The following is a 27,618-nucleotide window of genomic DNA, read 5'->3' on the forward strand; positions in this document are numbered from 1 at the left end:
AAGCTAGAAGTTAAACAATCTATTGTCTTCCCCGGCAACGGCGCCAAAACTTGATGTGTAATTTTAGGTTTATTACAAAAAAAAAATATAGCACTCAAGTTCAATTAATTAACCCAAATATTACCACTTCGCTGCAAGATTACAGCTTCGTGTGTAGTAATTTAAGGTGTCGATCCACAGGGAAGGAAAGATTATTTAACTCTAAAACATAGAAAACACATACTAAAGAGGATTTTAATTTGAAGATTATGCAAAAACAAATAGACGAACTAAAACAATTAAGACGATTTAAAAGAAGAACATGTTACTCCAAACACTCATGGATAAAACAATGATTTATTCTTTTATCCAACTTTATCTTATGACTTTAGGGACTTTACAAACAATTCACGATGCTAGCACTGAACATGCTTGACATACAAAAGTTCAAGAATAGCTGAACACATATTCTAAAAAACTTATCTTCATTAATCTAAGAATCCTACGGATGCGCGAGAATCAGAGATCAACTACTATTAGCACATGAAATCCATTATCAAATTATCATTTGAACAAATCTAATTGATAATTCATTACCACAATGATCCAACTTATTCGAAGTTAAAGAGACATTCAAATAAGCCTAAAGATCTACTACAAAAGGTGCACCGAAAGTAATAGATTCAAACAATAAAATTGTGATAATGACGATCATAAGATAAAGAAGAAAATAGTATAAATCAAACAATTAATTTATCCATCTACATGTTTGTAGCAACACTAAGATTTCTAGCCACTCATAGTCAAACTATGAGCAATACAAAATGGAAGAAAAACCCTTTGAACCATGGAACTTTGAAGACAATGGCGTGTCGTCCCTTCCTTGCAATTGGATTCTCCCTTCTCTCCTTCAACTCTCTCTCTTTTTCTCCCCAAAAAAAACCGTCATATTCATCCTCTCTATTTCTGATTTAATCTCCCCAAAACTGACGAAGAAACTGCCACTTTGCAGTTAGAAATGAACCACCCGGCCGGGTGGATTTTTTAAACTGAAAAATCACCCGACTGGGTGACAGAAATTCCGCCTTCTCTGGACACTTTACGCCTTGCGAATCTCACCCGACCGGGTGTATTTATTGGTGCAAAACCCACCCGGTCGGGTGGTAGGCTTTGGACTCCGCATGCATTATATATTTCACCCGGCAGGGTGGAATTATTATGCATAAAATACACCCGACCGGGTGCCTCATTTTGAGAGCTTTCTGGGCAGTCTGTCAAATTGAGAATTTTGCACAACTTTTTTACCATCCGAGCTTCATTCCTTGTTTCGTTTCACCATTCATTCCTCTTCCTACACCATAAAACATACTTTTGCAATTATCAAACTATATAAATCATGTAAAGTTAGGGGAATAAAAATGTACAATTTGATTCGCATCACTATACAACTAAATAAAAATTAATTTCAATTTATATAATTATATTCAAATTCAATTATTTGTATACAGGGCAGATGGGGCAATTGCCCCTCCTCACCCCCACAAATCGTTCTATGTTTTGGTACTCCAAAATATATATCAACTTCTTCACTAAATGCCCCCTTATTAAAATTCATAAAATTATCATGTATATAATTTTGACCCCTGTGGCATGATTTTCTGGCGATGCACCTGTCTATATACTTATTTTATTATCAAAATTTAATATTGTTATAGTTAATACATTACTATTAGTTAGATATTTCTAGAATTATATTTGAAAGACTTACTTTTTTTAATTATTTTTTCATTTATTTTTACACATTATTAACGATATTATATAATAGTATTATTTATTTAAATTATATTTTAACTATATTAAAATACGATATAAGTTTAAATTCATATTTTATTGTATTACTTTCATTCATTATTTTGAAATACTAATTATTTGTGGAGTATAACTAATGAATTTAAGAGTGATAAATGAAATAAATAAGAAATAAAGAAAATAAAGAAAAGATATAGAGGATGATAGAAATCATAAATAGATTTGAAGAGAGTGGAGACATGACACTACAAAATCACGATTTAGCAGCGGACATTTCCGCTACTAAATGCCTTAATTCCGTTGCTAAAACTTATTTGTAGCGGATTAGCAGTGGATAGACTCCGTCGCTAAAAACCTCGCTGCCAATGGTTGTAACGAACAAAATCGGCTACTAATATTTAGCAACGGATTCCGACGGATGAATCCGCTACAATATGTTGAAATCAAATTAGAAACGAAAATCAATCAAGTTTAGCAACGGATATATCCATTGCTAGTACTAGCTGATTAGTAGCAGAAGTTTATTAGCAGTAGAATAGCAACGAATATATTTCGCTACTGAAGTTTTTTATTTATATCTATATATTTTGCTATTCCGCTACTACATCAAAATTTATGTTATGGATCAATTATTTTGCTTACCTTACAACCTGTTTATAACAAACCATATATCTACAAATAAATATCAACAATTCTTTGTAGACAAAAATAATACTCCATATATATATATATATATATAGGGATGTATTCATTTCATTTTCCCATATTTCCTCATTTTTCCTTCTTAATCTTAACCGTTTATTTTTACAATCCTATGGACTATATTTAGCCGTGTAACCATTTAATTTAATGATTAAAAATTGTGAAAATGACTAAATTGGAACTCATTATTTTAGTTAGTTATGGTGATTCCTTAATTCACGTTCACGAAGATCTGCACAGTTATTCTTCTATGCAATACAGTCCAGACGTGAGTTCATCCACTCTTCTGTCGCCGCAATTGAAGTGTTCGCTAATCACTGTTTTCAAGTATCGGATATCCATTCACGCGTTGTCGTCGTCGTTAATTTTGTATGTTGAAGGTGTCGTAAAGATTGGTCTTCTGTAATTATGGAAGAATGTAATTCAGATACGCCTTCGTTTGTGTATGTGTCGATTCTGTTACTAATAATGACGTTATGTCCGATTATTCGGTCGTTGTTGAGCAAATCCGATTACTCTTATAAAACCATTCTTGTGTATGTATCGATTTGGTTTAAACATTGCGACCAATGCTTAGTAGTTGTTCAATACGATTCTGTTAATGGCGTAGGGTTGCAATTCTGGGCGGTAGAGTTGTAACGTAGAATGTTAAACGTACCCCGTATGGAGGACCGTGAGTATGAATCAATTTGTAAGGGTGTAGTTATAGTCTTGGCTACTGTAGATGATTAACAACATACGAATAATGCACCCAATAGTAATGAGTCATGGATATTAGTGGATATATAATGATCAATATGTGAACTGCAATGCATACGTTAAAGATGTACACCTTTTTTCGATTTTGGCACACCCTTCTTGTGTCTTCTACGGGTTTAATCAGTTTATGTGTTAGGGTTTAACAAGTGTGTGGGATAGTGTTTAGTACGTAAACAGTAATAATGAATTGTAGCAAGCAGCGAATAATGCACCAAGTGTAAATAGTTAATGCATATAATTGCACATATAATGCAAAAAAATGTGAAATACAATATGATTTTCTCTTCCAATATCAGGGGTTATTTTGAATGGAATTCATGTTCAATTCCTGGTAGTATAATGCGTAGTCTTAGTTTTTGTAATGCATTATTTGTGATATGTAATGAACATTTATCCTGCCCCGTTTACTTAAGTTGTGCCGTGTTTCGATGTTTGGCGCACGCTTCTTGTTTTCCCTAAGGGTTTAACAAGCCCAGGGGATAGGGTGTAGTATGTTCTAAGTCTAAAAAATGTTGACCAAATACACGAGCTGCAGTAATTCGTCTGGGGTTGCACATGCATAGCGCGTAGGTATTTTTCAAAACAAATATACATAATGTACGTATTATGTAGTATAATGCGTAGTTTTAGTTTCTTTAATGCATTATTTGTAATATGTAATTAACATTTATCCTGGCCCGTTTAATTTAAGGTGTGTCGTGTTTCGATGTTTGGTGAACGATTCTTGTTTTCCTTAAGGGTTTAACAAGCCTAAGGGCTAGGGTATAGTATGTTCTAAGTCTAAAAAACGTTGTCCAAATATCTAAGCGCTACGCATGTGCAACTCGAGATGAATTACTGCAGCTCGTGTATTTGGTCAACGTTTTTTGGACTTAGAACATACTACACCCTAGCCCTTGTGCTTGTTAAACCCTTAGGGAAAACAAGAAGCGTACGTCAAACATCGAAACACGGCACAACTTAAATTAAATGGGGCAGGATAAATGTTCATTACATATTAAAAATAATGCATTACAGAAACACGGCACAGTATAATGCGTAGTTTTAGTTTCTGTAATGCATTGTTTGTGATATGTAATGAACATTTTTCCTGACCCGTTTAATTTAAGGTGTGTCGTGTTTCGATGTTGGGTGAACGATTCTTGTTTTCCCTAAGGGTTTAACAAGCCTAAGGGCTAGGGTGTAGTATGTTCTAAGTCTAAAAAATGTTGTCCAAATGCACGAGCTGCAGTAATTCATCTGGGGTTGCACATGCATAGCGCGTAGGCATTTTTTAAAACAGATATACATAATGTACATATTGTATAGTATAATGAGTAGTTTAGTTCCTGTAATGCATTATTTGTGGTATGTAATGAACATTTATTCTTACCCGATTAATTTAGGTTGTGCCGTGTTTCGATGTTTTACGCACGATTCTTATTTTCCCTAAGGGTTTAACAAGCCTAGGGGATAGGGTGTAGTATGTTCTAAGTCTAAAAAATGATGTTCAAATACACGAGCTGCAGTAATTCGTCTGGGGTTGCACATGCATAACGCGTAGGTATTTTTTAAAACAGATATACATAATGTACATATTATGTAGTGTAATGCGTAGTTTTAGTTTCTATAATGCATTATTTGTGATATGTAATGAACATTTATCCTGCCCCGGTTCATTTAAGGTGTGCCGTGTTTCGATGTTTGGCGCACGTTTCCTGTTTCCCCTAAGGGTTTAACAAGCTCAGGGGCTACGGTGTAGTATGTTTTAAGTCTAAAAACCGTTGTCCAAATACACGAGCTACAGTAATTCATCTCGGGTTGCACATGCATAGCGCGTAGGTATTTTGTACAACAGACATACATAATGTATATTTTAGTATAGTATAATGCGTAGTTTAGTTTCTGTAATGCATTATTTGTAATATGGAATGAATATTTATACTGACCCGTTTAATTTAAGTTGTGCCGTCTTTCGATGTTTGGCGCACGTTTCTTGTTTTCCCTAAGGGTTTAACAAGCCTAGGGGCTAGGGTCTAGTACGTACAACGGCAACCACGTGATGCATAAAACAAGATAAATACTGCATTCAAATAGCCACATAATGTACGGAATCACTCAAGTAATGAACATACAAATATTGCATGCATTCTTAGACTCATGTACACCAGCAATCTAATGATGCATAAAACATGATAAGTGATGCATAGAAATAGCTAAATAATATACAAATATTGCATTTACTGTTAGACTCATGTACAAGTTCTGGGACGGCTTCCTTCTGCCGTTAAGTTAAACTCTTTATACAATTCGGAAGGGGTTCGTTGACAATACAGATGGTCGACGTTCCTACCCGTTGGTTTCCTATCCTCCGTCTCTTCCGGAGCTGTACAAGTCCCGGACTCTGATACTCGCTCCCGGAATTTCTGGGCAATTCCTACTGGTAGTTTATCATTGAACGCCTCGTCGATGTCCAATCTTAGCTGCTTTGATGCTGTGCAACATACACAATAATAACATACAATTAGTAACATAATGTACAAACTGAATAAAATAATGTGGACAGTTATACTAAGAGTGATGTGAACAAGAGTGAAGTAAAATCATAATAAGAGTGATGCGTTTTGTAAACAAGAGTGAAGTAAAATCATGGTAAGAGTGATGCGTTTTGTGAACAAGAGTGAAGCGTTTTCTGAACAAGAGTGAAGTAAAATCAGAATAAGAGTGATGTGTTTTGTGAACAAGAGTGAAGTAAAATCAGAATAAGAGTGATGTGTTTTGTGAACAAGAGTGAAGTGTTTTCTGAACAAGAGTGAAGTGTTTTGTGAACAAGAGTGAAGTAAAATCAGAATAAGAGTGATGTGTTTTGTGAACAAGAGTGAAGTAAAATCAGAATAAGAGTGATGTGTTTTGTGAACAAGAGTGAAGTAAAATCAGAATAAGAGTGATGTGTTTTGTGAACAAGAGTGAATCGTTTTCTAAACAAGAGTGAAGTAAAATCAGATTGATCAAACACCTTCTAGCATCAGCATTTACAAATTTCTCTCTGATCAAATAAATAATTAAGAATGAAAATTTAGCCGAATTAGAAGAGGATGAACTTCAATTACTATTATTACAAGAATTTCCGTAGCTCAATTCGCCGTATTTATAGCTGAAACCGATCGCCGCCTTTGCTCGGGCAAATTCTAGCTTTGATGAACAGAGCTCCGAATTCTTCAATAATTCTTGAATTCAGCAACCTAAGAGTAATTAAACTCAATTTCGAGCCGGAATTCCCATACCGGATGATGATTCCGGCGAGCAGCGACTTGTCGATCACCGTCTTCAGCTTCACATTCTTCGGCACGGTCAGCTTCTGCGCGCGCTTCGCGATCTCCGCCAGATGCTGCGGCTCCAGCTCCACCACCGACGCCACTGTCGCCACCTCCGTCTCCGACAGCAGGTTCGCGATCAGCTCGAACTCCGCCGCGATCTCCTTGATCAGATCCACTCGCTTCATGTCCGTGAAGTTAACCTTCAAATGAAGTAAAAATTTACATAATCTAATTTTTTTGTGCAATGACAATAATACCCCTGACTTGTTATTATGGAGTAAATTTGTGATTGAGGGAGCTAATATCTCATTAAATTCGAAAATTAATATTAGCCCTTGATTTTTTTGATCTTGTGGCTATTATTTGTTCTCTAGTTATATGGTTAAGAGGTGTTTGCCATAGATCACTACTCTATATATATATATATATTATAGTTGTGATCATATGATAACCCCTAAATATGTAATAACTAATAACTAAATATCAATTTTGTATGTTAAAAATATCAACACAAAGACATAAATTTATCAATCTTTCTTGTGTTGATAAATTATGCCTTTGTATTGATATTTAAATTTACATATTGTATTGATATAATTATGTCTTTGTGTTGATAATTTTATTACACAGAATTGAAAGTTATTAGTTATTACTGTAAATTAGTTAGCAAACTAACGCAACCCTCTATATATATATATATATATATATATATATATATATATATATATATATATATATATATATATATATATAGGGTAGTGATCTATGGCAAACACCCCTTAACCAAATAACTAGAGAACAAATCACAACCACAAGATCAACAAAATCAAGGGCTAGGGTTAATTTTCTAATTTAAGGAGAAATTAGTTCCCTCTATCACAAATTTACTACACAATAACAATGTGGGGTATAATGGTCATTGCACAAAAAAATTAGATTATGTAAATTTTTACTTCATTTGAAGGTTAACTTCACGGACATGAAGCGAGTGGATCTGATCAAGGAGATCGCGGCGGAGTTCGAGCTGATCGCGAACCGGCTGTCGGAGACGGAGGTGGCGACAGTGGCGTCGGTGGTGGAGCTAGAGCCGCAGCATCTGGCGGAGATCGCGAAGCGCGCGCAGAAGCTGACCGGGCCGAAGAATGTGAAGCTGAAGACGGTGATCGACAAGTCGCTGCTCGCCGGAATCATCATCCGGTACGGGAATTCCGGCTCGAAATTGAGTTTAATTACTCTTAGGTTGCTGAATGTTGTATGTGAATTCAAGAATTATTGAAGAATTCGGAGCTCTGTTCATCAAAGCTAGAATTTGCCCGAGCAAAGGCGGCGATCGGTTTCAGCTATAAATATGGCTAATTGAGCTACGGAAATTCTTGTAATAATAGTAATTGAAGTTCATCCTCTTCTAATTCGGCTAAATTTTCATTCTTAATTATTTATTTGATCAGAGAGAAATTTGTAAATGCTGATGCTAGAAGGTGTTTGATCAATTGACTAGCTGGATTTTAAGCAGATGATAAGAGTGAAGTAAAATCAGAATAAGAGTGATGTGTTTTGTGAACAAGAGTGAAGTAAAATCAGAATAAGATTGATGTGTTTTGTAAACAAGAGTGAAGTAAAATCATGCCTAGGAGTGATGTGTTTTGTAAACAAGAGTGAAGTAAAATCATTCCTAAGAGTGATGTATTTTGTAAACAAGAGTGAAGTAAAATCATGCCAAGAGTGATGTGTTTTGTAAACAAGAGTGAAGTAAAATCATGCCTAAGAGTGATGTGTTTTGTAAACAAGAGTGAAGTAAAATCATGCCAAGAGTGATGTGTTTTGTAAACAAGAGTGAAATAAAATCACGCCAAGAGTGATGTGTTTTGTAAACAAGAGTGAAGTAAAATCATGCCTAAGAGTGATGTGTTTTGTAAACGAGAGTGAAGTAAAATAATGCTTTTGTGGGGCAGAAAAATGAATTTAAAAAAATGAAAAATGAGTAAACGACAACAGCTTTTCATCAAAACGGCATCTTCGCCAATTCCTCCACATCATTTCCGAGTACACTTCACTCTTGTTCAGAAAACACTTCACTCTTGTTCACAAAACACATCACTCTTATTCTGATTTTACTTCACTCTTGTTCACAAAACACATCACTCTTATTCTGATTTTACTTCACTCTTGTTCAGAAAACGCTTCACTCTTGTTCACAAAACACATCACTCTTATTCTGATTTTACTTTACTCTTGTTCAGAAAACACTTCACTCTTGTTCACAAAACACATCACTCTTATTCTGATTTTACTTCACTCTTGTTCACAAAACACATCACTCTTATTCTGATTTTACTTCACTCTTGTTCACAAAACACTTCACTCTTGTTCAGAAAACACTTCACTCTTGTTCACAAAACACATCACTCTTATACTGATTTTACTTCACTCTTGTTCACAAAACACATCACTCTTATTCTGATTTTACTTCACTCTTGTTTAGAAAACGCTTCACTCTTGTTCACAAAACACATCACTCTTATTCTGATTTTACTTCACTCTTGTTCACAAAACACATCACTCTTATTCTGATTTTACTTCACTCTTGTTCATAAAACACTTCACTCTTGTTCAGAAAACACTTCACTCTTGTTCACAAAACACATCACTCTTATTCTAATTTTACTTCACTCTTGTTCACAAAACACATCACTCTTATTCTGATTTTACTTCACTCTTGTTCACAAAACACATCACTCTTATTCTGATTTTACTTCACTCTTGTTCACAAAACACATCACTCTTATTCTGATTTGTAAACAAGAGTGAAGTAAAATCATGCCTAAGAGTGATGTGTTTTGTAAACGAGAGTGAAGTAAAATAATGGAATTTTACTTTATGTTGGTATACTACACAATTTTAACTTTTCACAAAAAATTCACCAAATTTTACTTATTCCGAAATAGAAAAGGATGTGTTTTGAAAAAAATCCAGATTTACAATGTACAACACCTGTACCCCAATGTACAACCCATATCCACAAAACACTCACACCACCGTAGTTCATCAATTTCGCCAAAAGTCTCATTCATGAAGGGAAATTAAAGATCGGTTTATATGACAATCCAAGTAAATGCATGGCATTTTTGGTGTTTAGGGTGGAGGATAATTTCCTCTGCATCCCCATCTCCAACAACCTCCACCTCCTCCGCCCCATCCACCTCCACCTCCTCCTTTATGACCACCACCTTTCCAAAGTACGACATTCAGTTCATCAATCTCCCGCCACCAAATCGGAGCTCTCTCCCATTCATCTTCTACGATAAGCTCAACTCGTGGAACTTCACCAACAGCTCCGTCGGTTTCATCTGTATTCCGTACAAATTCTCGAATCTGCAGAGATTGAAGAAGTTCTCCGTGGCGAATAACGATCTCTTAGGGAGACTTCCGTCGTTTAATTCCGGATTGGAGCTCAATTTCGGCGGCAATAGCTTCCTCTGCGGCGGTCCGGCCGGGAAATACGGCTGCCTGAGTAAGAAGAGCTTGGCGATTATCATTGCCGCGGGCATTTTCGGCGTCGCTGCTTCGCTGCTACTAGGATTCGACCTGTGGTGGTGGTATTTCACTGGATCGGGGAAGAGGCGAAAGGGAGGCTGCGGAATCTGAGGGAGAGACGACGCCAGTGGTAGTAATTGGTCTGAGAAATTGAGAGCTCATAAGCCTCACTGATGTCGACGATGATATCTAATTCAAAATATGGAACAATGTATTTCCCAAAATACCCCCATACAATTTTTATTAGTAGAAAATGAATACTTAATTTAGTCATTAGATTAAGATAATGAGTGGCTGAGATTTATTCTCTAGTTATACACTTAAGATTAGTTATACATTGATCACTACTCTCTCTCTCTCTATATATATATATATATAGGGTAGTGATCAATGTATAACTAATCTTAAGTGTATAACTAGAGAACAAATCTCAGCCACACATCTTAATGGAACAAATATTATTTATTTTAATTATAGAAAATATGCTGAGGGTAATTTTGGAAATTACTTTCTGAATTAAAACATGCGATCAAATTACGCGAAATCTTCCAAATCTGCGATCCTTTCTTCTTCCAAATCGTAATTCTGAGCTGGGGGTGGCGCCGGAGAGGATACTGGCGGCGGTGGGGGAGCTGGCAAAGGCGATCGGGGCGGAGGGGCTGTTGGCGGATTCAATCGTCGCGCCAATGCTGAAAAAACCCCAAATCAAAACCTACCTCTACGTCGGACTCACCGGAATCAGCGTCGGCGGGTAAGGAGACGCAACGATGAGCTGCCGTAGAAGAGAAGCGGAGTTTCGGAACAAGAGCGGGGCGCGGTGGCTGTAGGCTCTAAGATTCGTCTTCGATATAGTTAGTTTCCGTCTACGTTTAATGTTACTGATGTATCTTGTGATTTTACTTCACTCTTGTTTACAAAACATCACTCTTGTTCTGATTTTACTTCACTCTTGTTCACAAAACACATCACTCTTGTTCTGATTTCACTTCACTCTTGTTCACAAAACACATCACTCTTGTTCTGATTTCACTTCACTCTTGTTCACAAAACACATCACTCTTGTTCTGATTTCACTTCACTCTTGTTCTGATTTTACTTCACTCTTGTTCACAAAACACATCACTCTTGTTCTGATTTCACTTCACTCTTGTTCACAAAACACATCCCTCTTGTTCTGATTTCACTTCACTCTTGTTCACAAAACACATCACTCTTGTTTTGATTTCACTTCACTCTTGTTCTGATTTTACTTCACTCTTGTTCACAAAACACATCACTCTTGTTCTGATTTCACTTCACTCTTGTTCACAAAACACATCACTCTTGTTCTGATTTCACTTCACTCTTGTTCACAACACATCACTCTTGTTCTGATTTCACTTCACTCTTGTTCACAAAACACATCACTCTTGTTCTGATTTCACTTCACTCTTGTTCTGATTTTACTTCACCCTTGTTCTGATTTCACTTCACTCTTGTTCTGATTTTACTTCACTCTTGTTCACAAAACACATCACTCTTGTTCTGATTTCACTTCACTCTTGTTCACAAAACACATCACTCTTGTTCTGATTTCACTTCACTCTTGTTCACAAAACACATCACTCTTGTTCTGATTTCACTTCACTCTTGTTCTGATTTTACTTCACTCTTGTTCACAAAACACATCACTCTTGTTCTGATTTTACTTCACTCTTGTTTACAAAACACATCACTCTTAGCATGATTTTACTTCACTCTTCACTCTTAGCATGATTATTTTTGGGACAATTCAACATTGATATTATAATTAGATCAGAGCAAGAAGAAACAGAAAGGGGCTACATCTGAAATGCATTGCTAAAATCTCACAAAATTCAAATACTACACTACATCCCATCATAAAAATTGCAACGATAGCTTATCACCTAATGTTAATTCCCTAATTAAAGGAAATCAAAACTAAGAAAAACAGAAGATAAATTGGGAAATGCAGACTAAATTATATCATAGATCTGTGTGTTCCCGCTCGGGGTCAGATGCCACGATCATGTGCGACAAGATGTCGTAGAGCGGCCCGCCCTTGGCCATCGCCTCCTTCTTCTCCTTGATCACCGCGATGAGCTCCTTCCGGAGCGCCGCCGCCGCCTTGTTGACGGTGGCTGTGTTGTTGGCCGCTGGAAGAGTGATGATTGGAGACACCGATGCAGATTCCTTCGTCGGGGAAAGAGAGTCACTTGAATCGCGAAAATATTGATAATTTCCAATCGAATTCCTCTTCAATCGGACGAATCGGCGGTAGGAGAGCTGAGAACTATTTTGTAGAAGAAGGAAGAGGAGGAGAAGAGAAGAATGCGGTTTCTTTTTCAAATGCCAATGATGTAATCTAATTTTGGATGTGCAATGACCATTATACCCCCGCCTTATTATTGTGGAGTAAATTTGTGATTGAGGGAACTAATATCTCATTAAATTCAAAAATTAATACTAGCCCTTGATTTTTTTGATCTTGTGGCTATTATTTGTTCTCTAGTTATATGGTTAAGAGGTGTTTGCCATAGATCATGACCCTATATATATATATATATATATATATATATATATATATATATATATATATAGGGAGATGATCAAAATAAGTATGTGTTTAAATCCAGAAATGCAGACCAAATCTTGGCCCTAGGATTAGATGATCTAATGGTCAATAATTAACCAAAAATACGGAAGGTCATAATTAAGCACTTTTAGGTCATATTATAATATTTGGGTTTAATGTCATGCTAAGATCGTTTTACTTCACTCTTGTTCACAAAACACATCACTCTTGTTCTGATTTCACTTCACTCTTGTTCACAAAACACATCACTCTTGTTCTGATTTCACTTCACTCTTGTTCACAAAACACATCACTCTTGTTCTGATTTCACTTCACTCTTGTTCTGATTTTACTTCACTCTTGTTCACAAAACACATCACTCTTGTTCTGATTTCACTTCACTCTTGTTCACAAAACACATCCCTCTTGTTCTGATTTCACTTCACTCTTGTTCACAAAACACATCACTCTTGTTCTGATTTCACTTCACTCTTGTTCTGATTTTACTTCACTCTTGTTCACAAAACACATCACTCTTGTTCTGATTTCACTTCACTCTTGTTCACAAAACACATCACTCTTGTTCTGATTTCACTTCACTCTTGTTCACAACACATCACTCTTGTTCTGATTTCACTTCACTCTTGTTCACAAAACACATCACTCTTGTTCTGATTTCACTTCACTCTTGTTCTGATTTTACTTCACTCTTGTTCTGATTTCACTTCACTCTTGTTCTGATTTTACTTCACTCTTGTTCACAAAACACATCACTCTTGTTCTGATTTCACTTCACTCTTGTTCACAAAACACATCACTCTTGTTCTGATTTCACTTCACTCTTGTTCACAAAACACATCACTCTTGTTCTGATTTCACTTCACTCTTGTTCTGATTTTACTTCACTCTTGTTCACAAAACACATCACTCTTGTTCTGATTTTACTTCACTCTTGTTTACAAAACACATCACTCTTAGCATGATTTTACTTCACTCTTCACTCTTAGCATGATTATTTTTGGGACAATTCAACATTGATATTATAATTATATCAGAGCAAGAAGAAACAGAAAGGGGCTACATCTGAAATGCATTGCTAAAATCTCACAAAATTCAAATACTACACTACATCCCATCATAAAAATTGCAACGATAGCTTATCACCTAATGTTAATTCCCTAATTAAAGGAAATCAAAACTAAGAAAAACAGAAGATAAATTGGGAAATGCAGACTAAATTATATCATAGATCTGTGTGTTCCCGCTCGGGGTCAGATGCCACGATCATGTGCGACAAGATGTCGTAGAGCGGCCCGCCCTTGGCCATCGCCTCCTTCTTCTCCTTGATCACCGCGATGAGCTCCTTCCGGAGCGCCGCCGCCGCCTTGTTGACGGTGGCTGTGTTGTTGGCCGCTGGAAGAGTGATGATTGGAGACACCGATGCAGATTCCTTCGTCGGGGAAAGAGAGTCACTTGAATCGCGAAAATATTGATAATTTCCAATCGAATTCCTCTTCAATCGGACGAATCGGCGGTAGGAGAGCTGAGAACTATTTTGTAGAAGAAGGAAGAGGAGGAGAAGAGAAGAATGCGGTTTCTTTTTCAAATGCCAATGATGTAATCTAATTTTGGATGTGCAATGACCATTATACCCCCGCCTTATTATTGTGGAGTAAATTTGTGATTGAGGGAACTAATATCTCATTAAATTCAAAAATTAATACTAGCCCTTGATTTTTTTGATCTTGTGGCTATTATTTGTTCTCTAGTTATATGGTTAAGAGGTGTTTGCCATAGATCATGACCCTATATATATATATATATATATATATATATATATATATATATATATATATATATATATAGGGAGATGATCAAAATAAGTATGTGTTTAAATCCAGAAATGCAGACCAAATCTTGGCCCTAGGATTAGATGATCTAATGGTCAATAATTAACCAAAAATACGGAAGGTCATAATTAAGCAATTTTAGGTCATATTATAATATTTGGGTTTAATGTCATGCTAAGATCGTTTTACTTCACTCTTGTTCACAAAACACATCACTCTTGTTCTGATTTCACTTCACTCTTGTTCACAAAACACATCACTCTTGTTCTGATTTCACTTCACTCTTGTTCACAAAACACATCACTCTTGTTCTGATTTCACTTCACTCTTGTTCTGATTTTACTTCACTCTTGTTCACAAAACACATCACTCTTGTTCTGATTTCACTTCACTCTTGTTCACAAAACACATCCCTCTTGTTCTGATTTCACTTCACTCTTGTTCACAAAACACATCACTCTTGTTCTGATTTCACTTCACTCTTGTTCTGATTTTACTTCACTCTTGTTCACAAAACACATCACTCTTGTTCTGATTTCACTTCACTCTTGTTCACAAAACACATCACTCTTGTTCTGATTTCACTTCACTCTTGTTCACAACACATCACTCTTGTTCTGATTTCACTTCACTCTTGTTCACAAAACACATCACTCTTGTTCTGATTTCACTTCACTCTTGTTCTGATTTTACTTCACTCTTGTTCTGATTTCACTTCACTCTTGTTCTGATTTTACTTCACTCTTGTTCACAAAACACATCACTCTTGTTCTGATTTCACTTCACTCTTGTTCACAAAACACATCACTCTTGTTCTGATTTCACTTCACTCTTGTTCACAAAACACATCACTCTTGTTCTGATTTCACTTCACTCTTGTTCTGATTTTACTTCACTCTTGTTCACAAAACACATCACTCTTGTTCTGATTTTACTTCACTCTTGTTTACAAAACACATCACTCTTAGCATGATTTTACTTCACTCTTCACTCTTAGCATGATTATTTTTGGGACAATTCAACATTGATATTATAATTAGATCAGAGCAAGAAGAAACAGAAAGGGGCTACATCTGAAATGCATTGCTAAAATCTCACAAAATTCAAATACTACACTACATCCCATCATAAAAATTGCAACGATAGCTTATCACCTAATGTTAATTCCCTAATTAAAGGAAATCAAAACTAAGAAAAACAGAAGATAAATTGGGAAATGCAGACTAAATTATATCATAGATCTGTGTGTTCCCGCTCGGGGTCAGATGCCACGATCATGTGCGACAAGATGTCGTAGAGCGGCCCGCCCTTGGCCATCGCCTCCTTCTTCTCCTTGATCACCGCGATGAGCTCCTTCCGGAGCGCCGCCGCCGCCTTGTTGACGGTGGCTGTGTTGTTGGCCGCTGGAAGAGTGATGATTGGAGACACCGATGCAGATTCCTTCGTCGGGGAAAGAGAGTCACTTGAATCGCGAAAATATTGATAATTTCCAATCGAATTCCTCTTCAATCGGACGAATCGGCGGTAGGAGAGCTGAGAACTATTTTGTAGAAGAAGGAAGAGGAGGAGAAGAGAAGAATGCGGTTTCTTTTTCAAATGCCAATGATGTAATCTAATTTTGGATGTGCAATGACCATTATACCCCCGCCTTATTATTGTGGAGTAAATTTGTGATTGAGGGAACTAATATCTCATTAAATTCAAAAATTAATACTAGCCCTTGATTTTTTTGATCTTGTGGCTATTATTTGTTCTCTAGTTATATGGTTAAGAGGTGTTTGCCATAGATCATGACCCTATATATATATATATATATATATATATATATATATATATATATATATATATAGGGAGATGATCAAAATAAGTATGTGTTTAAATCCAGAAATGCAGACCAAATCTTGGCCCTAGGATTAGATGATCTAATGGTCAATAATTAACCAAAAATACGGAAGGTCATAATTAAGCAATTTTAGGTCATATTATAATATTTGGGTTTAATGTCATGCTAAGATCGTTTTAGGTCATGCTTTGTTAGCATGACCTAAAAATTACCTAATTATGACCTAAAAGTGACCTAATTATGATATTGTTCTGCGTTTCTGTATTTAAATCTAGTTTTGCATAGATCAAAACCATATATATATATATATATATATATATATATATATATATATATATATATATATATATCGCAAATTACATGAAGTTCAATACTGTCATACTTTAGATTATACAATGAATTACAAAATAGAGGTCAAACTCATAATTCTTCAGACGAGACTGGACAAAGAATGGTTCTAGTTTCATTCTCTTCTCGGAGCAACATTGATTTTATGTTCTTCTAGGTCCACTTGTTGACTCATCCCTCTAGTAGTGTGTGTGGAGGAACTACCCACAAGGCTTGGTCCGATGTCTATTGTTCCAACCATCTTCCTCTTTTTGTCGAGGCGGCCTCCCATAACTTGGCATTCTTGACTTGAGTCGCAGCGGCATCTTTTACCTTCACCTAGTTAATACGAATAAAATAAATATATGAATAATCAATTCCATATGTAGATATATAGCAGGAGTATATAATTATAAACTTACAGCTGTATTCCACAAATGAATCAATTCAATATGACATAAACAACAAAGAAACATTCCTATATCTAAAACTAGTGTGTATAAGAATGAAGTGATACCTTAAGTTCATGGGGATCCCACTCAAAGAGAGGGTGATGCTGTATAACTTGGCTTGAAAAACTGGAACCTTGTGTTAAACATACATAGAATGATAGATAACAAATTATTTAAGAAAGCAAACCTGTTGACAAATTTCACAGGTAGTATCCCCTTTTCTTGTTGCACCATCACTGCACATACTTATGGTGGACTTACTACAAGGATGTAAACAATGAATATTAATTGGTAGTTTTAAGTATACTAAATCCCAGTAAAAGCAAATAATATGTTCATTATGGTAGCTCCATGAAACGTGATGATGACAATGAGTATTGTCACTAATAGAGGTTGGAAATGGCCAATCCTGCCAATATTTGAAGGCCTACGAGCTATTAACATAGGCTGGGAAAGGCAGAGCAGTATGCCATACCAACAAGAATATAATGGTTAAGCAGTAAAATACAAATGCAAAATAACTAATGATGGATATACTACTCCACTAATAACATTAAAGTAATCATATGCAACCAAAGATAGATATTTGACCAAACGTCTACTTCCCATTGTGAATAACTTATACACATGACTGTCTAAGAACAGATAACTAGCCTTTCTGGAGGAGCTGATGTTGAAAACTGGTCTATCATTGTGAAAATCTGTTAGGTGTAGAATTGGACTTTGATGCTAACTTAGTTTACTGATATTGTGGTTAGGAAGATACATCATAATATATTTTATACACTACTCACTGTGCTTGAACTACTTCTTTCAATCCCATATAGTAATATTGAAAATTTACTCAAAATCAATGTATCAAAAATTTACATTAATTCTTCAAACACAATATGAGCAACAACAGTCGTGTGAATTCTAAAGTAATAGATTTCCAGAGAGCAACATTACATCAATTGAACTTTCAAATATTTGAGTTCCTGCAAATTGAAAAACAAGATAATGAAAAAAAACATATACATATACATGATTTATACCAATTGAAGAACTTGTGTTAATCTAAAGCGGTATGCAAGTTGGCCCAAAAAACATTCAGAAAATTGACAATATACAGGGAGAGAGGGTGGGGGGAGAGTGACGGAGGCGGGAGTGAGAACCGTGAGAGGGGCAGCGGGATAGACGAGGGGAACCGGCGGCGGCAGCAAGAGGGGCGACGACGACGTGTGTGAGATCCTTGAGGCGTGAGTGTAAAAAACGTGGGAGAGTGGGTAGATGTCAGTGAATAATAGTATTAGTTGTTAATCTTAATTAAACCCTAGCCTGGATTAGCGCCTGATTAATTCCCTCTTCTCAATTTATGAATTTTTTATTTTAAAAATAAATATTACCAGCGGACGTTTTCCACTACTATATTATTATTTATTCAATATCAATTTTTATAATAAAGAAAAAAATATTACCAGCGGATGCATCCGCTGCTAATTAATAGTGGTCACTTAGTGTTGCCCACTGTTCGAAAACCGGCGGTTCCGGTTTGGTCGAAGTCGGAATCGGAACCTGACCGTGAGGCTATTTCACGATTCCGGTTCCGGTTCCGGTTCAAAAACCGGCGGTTTCGAGGTTCGATTTTTTTTTTAATTTGAAATTTGGACTTATACAATAAATTGGAATAAGACAATGGATAATTTAAATTGAAATAAGACGAATAGGGTGAAAATGATATCAATTTTATTGAATTTGAGTTGTAACGGATGACGATACAATACATATACAAGTATACAACATACAACAATGTAATATAATTTACAAGTGTCGTCGGAACGTAAATAAAAAAAATGAAATGGGGGAAATTTTTTTGAAAAGGGCTTGAGCTCAACTTGAGTAACAATGCGCAGTAAGAGTAGCACTTGAGTAATTAAATGGAAGCACAATAGCACAATGAGAAATTGGAGACAAAGAGAGAGAATTGGGAGATTGAAGAGAGAAACTCTTATTAACACAAGAGTGGGGTGAATGTAAATGAGGATAGAGGGGGTATTTATAGATAAAAATGGGGGGGGTGGAAGAATTTGAATTTGAAATCCGAAAAGAAAAAATTTGAATTTGTCGGAAAACCGGCGATTTTGGCGGAAAACCGCCGGTTTCGACGACAAAACCGCTGGTTCGGTCAACAAACCGTCTGCCAAAAGCTGCGCCATGTCGCCTCGTGTCCCACGCCGTCACCGAAAGCCACTGAACTGGCGGTTAACCGCTGGTTTTCACGGTTAACCGGCGGTTAACTACCGGTTTCCGGTCCAAAAACCGCCGGAATCGGCCGATTTTAACGCATGAAAAGCTGCCCATCGGCCCCCTCCCTGATGCCTTGGTTTCTGCGCCCGAACAGGCGGTTCCGAACCGTCATTCGGTGGCGGTTCCGGTTCGAAAAATCTTGAACCTGAACCGGACCGCGGTTCGAATTGCGACGGTTCCGGTTAGAGGAAATCGCCACGGTTCCGGTTTGCCGGTTAACCGCCGGAACCGGAACCGGTGGGCATCTCTATGGTCACTGATCCGCTACTACCTTCGACAGTTCATTAGAGCATCACCAGTGGCGGACGTCACTGCGGAATTCCCACCGGCGTGCGGGAATTTCGTGGCGGACGTCCGCCATTGTGCGTATCATGCACGGATGCGTAATTTTCGTGAGGAATTCGCAGTTTTGCGGCTTTCCGCAGAATTCCGCGGGGAATTCCGTGCGGACGTCCGCCATTGCGTTGACTCTCACGGACGTCCGCGCGGGATTCCCGTTTATTGCATTAAATGTTTTTTTTTTCGGTTCCTATAAATACATCCCGTTGAACTTCACTTCATTCGCACCACTTGTATTAACAAGTTTTTCTCTCTCTAAATTTCTTTTATATATCTGTAATGGCCGGTAGTGGTAGTGGTAGTGGTAGTGGTGGTGATGGGCATTATGAACACATGATGCGGCTGATTCACGAACGTGTGCGGGGTGCCGCGGAGAGAGAGGAACAAGCAGCCTCGGCGCCGGCGGTGCCTCGACCCATCCACCGTCGCACTATAGTACGACTCCAGAATGATATTATTGAAGAAGTATGGCAGCGGAGGGGTCGTCGTTGAAATGTATTTTTTTTAATTTGGTGAAATGTACTTTTCTTTTTTTTAATGGAATTTTTTTCCCTATCTGTGTCAAAATTTTATTTCCGTAATTTGTTTAATTCCGGAAATTTTTTAATATGTGAATTTGTGAATTTTTTTTTAATGTGGGAATTCCGTCGGAAATTCCGCAGGGGAATTCCGCCACTGTGCAGTGGGAAGTCCGTATGACGTGGCAGGAGGTGTTTTTGGGAATTCCGCGGGTAATTCCGCGCCACTGCTGATGCTCTTAATGAACTGAAGTGATAATGGCGCCAAAATTCGTCAGGACTTCGCTACTAATTCTGCCACTAAATCTTCTAGCAGATATTCTGTTACCAATCCGCTACTAATAACGTCAAACATCATCCGCTAGTAAATTCCGCTGGTAATCAACGAATTTTTTGTAGTGTGAGAGACACTCCTTCCATCCTAAAAAATAGAATAATTTTAGTATTTTGGGTCATCTCCCAAAATTTAATCAAGTCTAAATATGTAAAGTTTTTAACAGTATATTAATATAAGCCCACAATCCACTTTTACTATTTTCACGTTATTTTTCTTTTATCTCTTACTTTACTAACTGCAATTAAAATCCGTATCATTTACAAGTTTGTCTATTCTTTTATGATTGGAGAGTGTAACTTATAAATACTATATTAGAAAGGAGAGAAATAAATACTTTAAATATACTATTAAAATATCCTTCAATGCAAAAAGTAAAGAGATAGTAAAAAGTCCAAAATAATGAAAAGATACCTCAAACGAATTAAAATAAAATATTATTAAGGTACGTCAAATGTAATTTATTTTCATGAAGTTGATAGTATTTTATAAAATTTTGGATGAATTTGAAAATTTTGTAAAAAACAATAGGGTGATCAATTTGATAAAAATTTCAAAAATCAGAAATCAAGTTAATATTTTATAAAGATTAAGAGAAAGTAAATCGGTTAATAGAAAATTTAATTAATGAGAAGTCATAATATAATTATGAATGCCCGTGACACATCTGGGTCACAGCCGACACACAAAGCAATGAAAGACGAGCGTCACCTAACAAGTGAATTTAGCAACCCACATCATCATCATCTTTCTCCCAATTCACGCTATGCTGCTGAAAATACGCCGTGACTGAACAAAGTTGATCCGTGCGGCGCCCCGACTAATGCTCTGAGAATTCAACGCCTCTCAATGGCTCACTGGATCTCCTCGAAGCTCAAAGCCGCTGAAACCCTACTCCAACAGGTAATAAACCAATCAGTCTATCCGCATTTCTGTGTCCTTTTAATTTTAGGTTATTGAATATTTACATCCCTTGGTTTTTCGCTGTTGATTGTTATTCAGAATGTATTTCGGATCGTTATGAATCATTCTTAGCTGAGAACTCGTACGGATCATAGACGCATTACATTATTGGCAGTTGGCCTGGCGAGGTTGTCTGGATAAATTGGGATTGGAATCATGAGAACTGGAATTTATGTAATTTTATGTAAATTGAACTGTAATTCAATTTGATCAAAATGCCCTACATTTTGGGGATGTTTACAATTTACGACCATATCGTTTGGCTAAGATAGATTTGAGTAGTGGCATAATTTGTTCATGCTGAGAAGCCATGCAAGTTTTGATCTATGACTATATCATTCTCAATAAGTATTTGGCTTACTGAAAATTAAGAAACAGGCAACATTCATTTTGTTTTTGTCAAAACTGAGAAAGCGTGTCGTGAGGAGATTGTAGTTGTCATAATATTGTAATGCACTGTTAGTAAAAAGGTGTATTTAACTTTCATTATATGATTCCAACTAAGAAACATTTTGCTTTATCAAGCAAAATGTAGAACTTACAGATTGCAGACTACTATTTCATGTCGGTATGTAGGGAAAGAACCAACACCATTTAAGATTATATGACAATATTCTATTGTACATCAAGATCTATTATTTTTTAATGGAAGTATATTCTATGAGTTATAACTTCTTGAATGTCGAGTGCTTATTTCATGATACATTTTTCGTATCTGTTGGATGATTTAGATCGACCAGCAAGCTGCTGACTCACTCAAAAAAAATGAAAAAGAGACGATGGATGATCCATTGGTTGTTGAAACTTCTTCAAAATCTCCTGAAACTAAATCACTGATAAAGGACCAGCTGAAGAAGAAAAGCACAGAAAATGTGCTTAGCCAAAGTATTTCTCCCAGTCACAATCGTGATTTAAATGCATTTAGTAGAAGTAACAGTGATGCTAACAAGAATGTTGAAACTGAGAGGTCACCGAACTTGAATTCAAAGCCAAACTTGAGTCCAGGACTAACTGATAGTGATTGGACGGAGTTACTTAGTGTGCCAGATAAAAGGCCGGTATCTGGTGCAGGAGTTACATCACAAGGTAGTAATCGGGTACCGGTAACTCGGGCCCTTAAGAAAAATGGGAAAAAGGCAGGCAATTCTGGGAAAGGACTAAATCTGTCTGTGGTAGACGGCAGGACTGAAAAGGTTGGAAATAATGAAGTTTTGAAGAGTTCAAGAAAATCAAATGTTGGGTCAGAGAGTAACACTAGTGCTGATACCAATGAGAAGACGAGCATTGTTGGGGATGCAACTCCAAGAACCATAAGCGTAAGCAGTGGAGGTGAATCCAACGAAAGAAACAATATGCTGACACCTATGTTTGGCACAACAAAATCAGGAACACTGGAGGGGGTGAATGATACTGTAGATGTAGAGAAGCTGATTTTGTTAAATGATAATGATCCCTCTTCCCAGATGACGTCGGTTTCCCTGGACAAGAAATCGGATATGGAGGTGGAACTGAATGATAGTGATAGGCCTGAAACCGCAATTAGTGGGACTATTAGTTCAAAAATTGGTCCCAGGGGTTCTAGTTCTAAAAAGAAGGTGTTACCATTACCAAGTGAGGTAGACTCAAATTCTGAAACAGATACATCATCATCAGATTCAGAGAGTGAGAGAGAAAGGGAAGAAAGAAGAAAGAGAAAGCAACAGATTCTGGCCGAAAAAGCAGCTGCAAAAGCAATCGAGGCAATTAAAGAACGAGAGAACATGGTTGCTCGGTTAGAGGGGGAGAAACAGAGTTTGGAGAAAATGTTTGAAGAGCGAGCAATACAACAAGTGCAGGAGGTACTTTGAAAGATTCCTACTTTTATTACTTGATTGTACTTTTCTAGAATCTGATGCTGCTTTCTTTGTGAACATATATCCTTCTTCTCCATACACAATAGTTTGCACAGTTTTTTTCTTGTTCATGCTCTTCTCTCTGTGAAGTAGTATGAATATAATGTATAGGCTAATTGATGTAGTGAACTATGTTGCTATGAGTCTGAGATCATTGTACCAGAGCCTACAATATTCATAAATAAGCTTTTGTATTATGTGGACTTGTTTGTTAGATATTATCATATTATGAATATTGTAACTTTGCTCAAGTGCATATATCCATTTTTCTTATTGGAATAGAAGCTACTATTTTCAGTCTTATTTTGTTGACTCGACATGTCTTCCTGGATCGTTCGTAGTCTGCTTTATGACATATTACATAGATTATCAATAACTCATCTGGACACCTTCATCATTTTAGTTTTAAAAGCTACTCAAGTGATATTGATGAATATGTGCTTACCTTATTAATCAGTGTTGCTGATTTTGTTGAGTGACTTTATCTTGTTTAACTAAGAAAATTTCTGCTGTCCATGAAGGGCTATTTCACTATTGTTTGTGGTGTTGCCGTGTTGGTGACTTGTTCTAAGTTCTAACTCCCTTGGTTAATGTTCGAGTTTGCTCAGTTGACCTCAGCCCTTTCAAGATGTTTCTTTTAATAATTTTCTAGGCAATGATAGCGATAACTGATTATTTATGTTACTCCTTTATAGTTTCAATGGCTTTCTTGAATGCTACTTATCTTGAAACTTGATAGTAGGTGATAAAAATGCAAAACTGCAGATCATCTGATGTCTATTTTCAGACAATTAAACTTTTTTTCATTAAAATATTTTTGTTGATCCATTATTTCAATCATGATATGTGATGCTCACTCTGCCCTTGGAATGTTAAGCCTGAATTGTCTGCTTGGGGAGACTGCTAAAAAAATAAATACTATCTACCTTACGCATAAACAAATACATCTATTTTCAGTACAGTGCAAATGATTCTATTAGCTTATTGTATTGAAGAAAAGTTCACCGTCAACATAATGGTCTTTTAGTATATGCTTACGGAACATTCTTCAGTAAATTTGTATTATTAGCTATGTCTTTTCAGTCTTGTGTATGTGTAATATGTTATTTTCTTTTCGAAGAGGATATTTTTTTTGTTTTTAGCATCGTAAGAATCTCTTCATATGAATGCAAGTAGTAAATAGTTGAACCTTTTCAGGCTTCAGAATTACAGACTACAATGATGGAGACCATGGATGCAGTTGAGCTAGAGAAGCAGAAGCATAATAATACTCGTATGGAAGCCCTTGCACGATTAGCAAAACTTGAGGTGGTGTAGTCTTACGAAAATGTACTTTGAACTTACTCCTATGGTGGTAAAGCATGGTCAATATGCACATATATCTGCACATATGATGTGTTTGGGCGTCATACTGTCATTGTCTTTACTGATAATGTTAGTGTATGTTATTAGATTTTTGCTTTTGTAGTAACTCTCTTTTGCTTGAGATTATTAAATTAGTGTGCATGTAAACATGTAATTCACATTAAGTACTTTCCTCCCAGTTTCTCTTATCTGGCATGGGAGGAGGCTGCAGTGACAGTGGTTGGTTGGGGGTGGCCTGATACCCATTGTCTAATATTCTTATATGGGACTTAATTTCTGGATTTCCATAGTTTCCTGCTTAAATTTCTGTTTATGGTGATCTAAGTTTTATATTGCATTTGTTTTGCAGAGTCTAAATGCTGATCTTGCAAGATCTTTTGCTAATGTACAAAAAAGTCTTGAAGTAGAGGTATTTAACACTTTTCAGTGTGATCATTTATTCTGGCTAGAATAATTTTAGTTTCCTGCTAACTTGCATTTATTTGTATTCTTTATTTTTCTGTATGTAAAAGAGTCTTGAAGACATTTAATTCATCAATATCTTGAGAAATTAAAGATACTGTGCTGGACCTGTAAAGTATCTCCAATGCTATATGGATGATAAATTTAGCCAATATGTATGCATCTTGCACTTGATGGAGTTTTTACTGAATTTCTTGTATCTATATCTGCTGGAGTAGGCTGATCGTATAACTGAACTTCGTCACCAAATTCAGATGAAAGAGTCTACTCTCGAAGGTGCATTGTTGGACCCAGAGCTCTCTTTTAGTTATATTTCCGTATCTGCAAATTCATATGCTTGTTCCTGATCTGTGTGCTAACCTAATCATAGTCTAGGACAGTTACTGAATTTTTGGCTGTGATGTCTTTCAGCCCCATAAAGTCCATATCCCATTTCTTCAAGATTTCTATTTTTTTCCTCCTAACATAATTGTCTTTATTGTGTTTTTGACATAACAAAACACTAACTAAACTTTTCTTTTCTCTTTGTAGATTTGAGAAGAGAAATATCAAATACACACCAAAATGGTGATGCCGTGAGTATCCCTGCATTTTCTGCAATATATAGACATCAAGCTGTCTTCTAAATTAGTTTTATGCCAATGATGTTGCAGCTAAGAGCTTCAAAAGGTGCTGAGTTTGAAATGGAGATGCTTGAGGCAGAATATTCTTTCGTAACTGACAAAGTAGCAAGAATGCAAAGTCAGGTATTTTTTGTAACAAGAAAATACAGGGCAAGCCTGACATATATTCAGTATGTAATCAGTTTTTTCTGAAATTCTTCTAGAATGCACCTTTCTAGAATTTTTTTACCGAAATTCTGCCATCATGTAGATGCTAAGATACAGGTTTGACAGACGTCTGTGATTTACATTTCCTGCTTATGCAAAGTACTTGTCCATAAGATGAGTGTTTCCATCTTGCGTTGATACCAATAATATTATCATATATATACAGGCCAAGACTCTGGAAACAAGCATTGAAACAACCAGAAGAGAAATAGAAGATCCTTCTGAAGTTGAAATTGAGCTCAAGCGAAGGCTTAGTCAGTTGACAGATCATTTGATTCAAAAGCAAGCTCAGGTTATTGCCTCAAACTTCATAAGCTGTTCGATTGGCAGTATGATTTTGATTTGCACGAATGTCATCTATCCGTCTGATTACATTTTTGGCGATTTATGCTGCTGACTGGATAAATGTTAACCTCTATCAGGTGGAAACACTATCTTCAGAGAAGGCTATGCTACTTCTTAGGATCGAGGTAATACTACTCATCCTCAATCTAAAAACCGCATCCTGAAGAACTTTTATAGCGTCTCTGAATCCTCGGATCAAACACTACAGGCCGTATCAAAATTGTTGGACGAGCAAGGGCCAGCTGATTTCCCGAGCACCTCATCTAGGGATGAACTGGACCAAGGTACATGGCACTTATCCAACTCAAAGTTCAGGTCCTTATTGAAAGGCAGAATGCAATCTGGTCAACATCAGTTTGGGTCATTGGTTCGACAACTGGACTCACTCTTTTGCACTGGGGCTGTGTTCCTTCGAAGAAATTCAACAGCCAGAGCTTGGTCCCTTGTATACTTGGCGTGCCTCCATCTCTGGGTTGTATACATACTGATGTCGCATTCTCCAGTCACGGACGACACTAGATCCGGTGCCGTCATCTCACTGGAGAATATTAACAACACAGGAGGAGGTGTCTGAATAATTGTATACTTTTGCATTAATATTTTGTATCCAACATTCAGAAGGGATCTTCTGTATAGTTAAATGGATTCTCCCCTCTGACTTGATACACATTAATGTACAGAATAGAACATGTCGAGTCATTGCACCAAGTTATAGTTCTAATGGATGATGCATGGGGAGGATTTAAAAAATTGTTACTTATATTTTTTTTTGAGTGTCATGTATTTTTGAAACGAATGCAGCAGTACTGCATTAATTTGTTCGCTATTATTTACTATCTCATTTCATTTTTACTATGTATATTAAGTAGGTCTCATTCCTATTAATTCATTACTATAATAAAATTATATAGAATATAATTATTTCTCTCATTAACGTGGAATCCACCGATCAAATTTCATCAAGTTTATATTATATTCCAGCAATGGACCAATTCAGTTTTTCTGTTTTTGCATTATCTTTCACTAGATATTATCTGAAACAAATATTATACGAGTGAACTAATTAGGACGACTTGGAACTAGAACTTCATTTCGCCTATTATCTTTCTTCGTTTTAGAGGATATTCGATTATTCAAGATTAAATTAGTCTAAAACTG

The 27,618-nt window shown here is 36.4% G+C and overlaps 1 protein-coding gene and 1 long non-coding RNA gene across 2 annotated transcripts; one reads left to right on the forward strand and one right to left on the reverse strand.

Moving 5' to 3' along the window:
* Positions 1-16,718: 16,718 nt before the first annotated feature.
* On the reverse strand, positions 16,719-18,431 carry LOC121749769. The gene is made up of 2 exons (XR_006039661.1): positions 17,192-18,431; positions 16,719-17,013 (listed from the first exon to the last, which is right to left on the reverse strand). It is a non-coding gene; the product is annotated as an uncharacterized LOC121749769 (long non-coding RNA).
* A 2,856-nt stretch (positions 18,432-21,287) lies between these two features.
* LOC121749664 (golgin candidate 2-like) lies at positions 21,288-27,315 on the forward strand. Its single transcript, XM_042144251.1, has 10 exons — positions 21,288-21,506; positions 22,298-23,404; positions 24,656-24,766; positions 25,173-25,232; positions 25,504-25,561; positions 25,817-25,860; positions 25,939-26,031; positions 26,282-26,407; positions 26,538-26,585; positions 26,669-27,315. The coding sequence occupies exons 1-10, from the start codon at positions 21,453-21,455 to the stop codon at positions 27,032-27,034; spliced, it is 2,067 nt and encodes a 688-aa protein (XP_042000185.1). The 5' UTR covers positions 21,288-21,452; the 3' UTR covers positions 27,035-27,315.
* The last annotated feature ends 303 nt before the right edge of the window (positions 27,316-27,618 follow it).

This window comes from Salvia splendens, chromosome 9 (genome assembly GCF_004379255.2).
Source record: "Salvia splendens isolate huo1 chromosome 9, SspV2, whole genome shotgun sequence".
NCBI lineage: Eukaryota > Viridiplantae > Streptophyta > Magnoliopsida > Lamiales > Lamiaceae > Salvia > Salvia splendens.

What these genes read in the sequence shown, in the direction of transcription:
- LOC121749664 (XM_042144251.1), top strand. Translation starts at nt 21,453, where the DNA reads ATGGCTCACTGGATCTCCTCGAAGCTCAAAGCCGCTGAAACCCTACTC. An exon ending in CACACCAAAATGGTGATGCC is followed by an intron (nt 25,861 to 25,938) that starts GTGAGTATCCCT and finishes ATGATGTTGCAG; the next exon opens with CTAAGAGCTTCAAAAGGTGC. An exon ending in TGCTACTTCTTAGGATCGAG is followed by an intron (nt 26,586 to 26,668) that starts GTAATACTACTC and finishes CAAACACTACAG; the next exon opens with GCCGTATCAAAATTGTTGGA.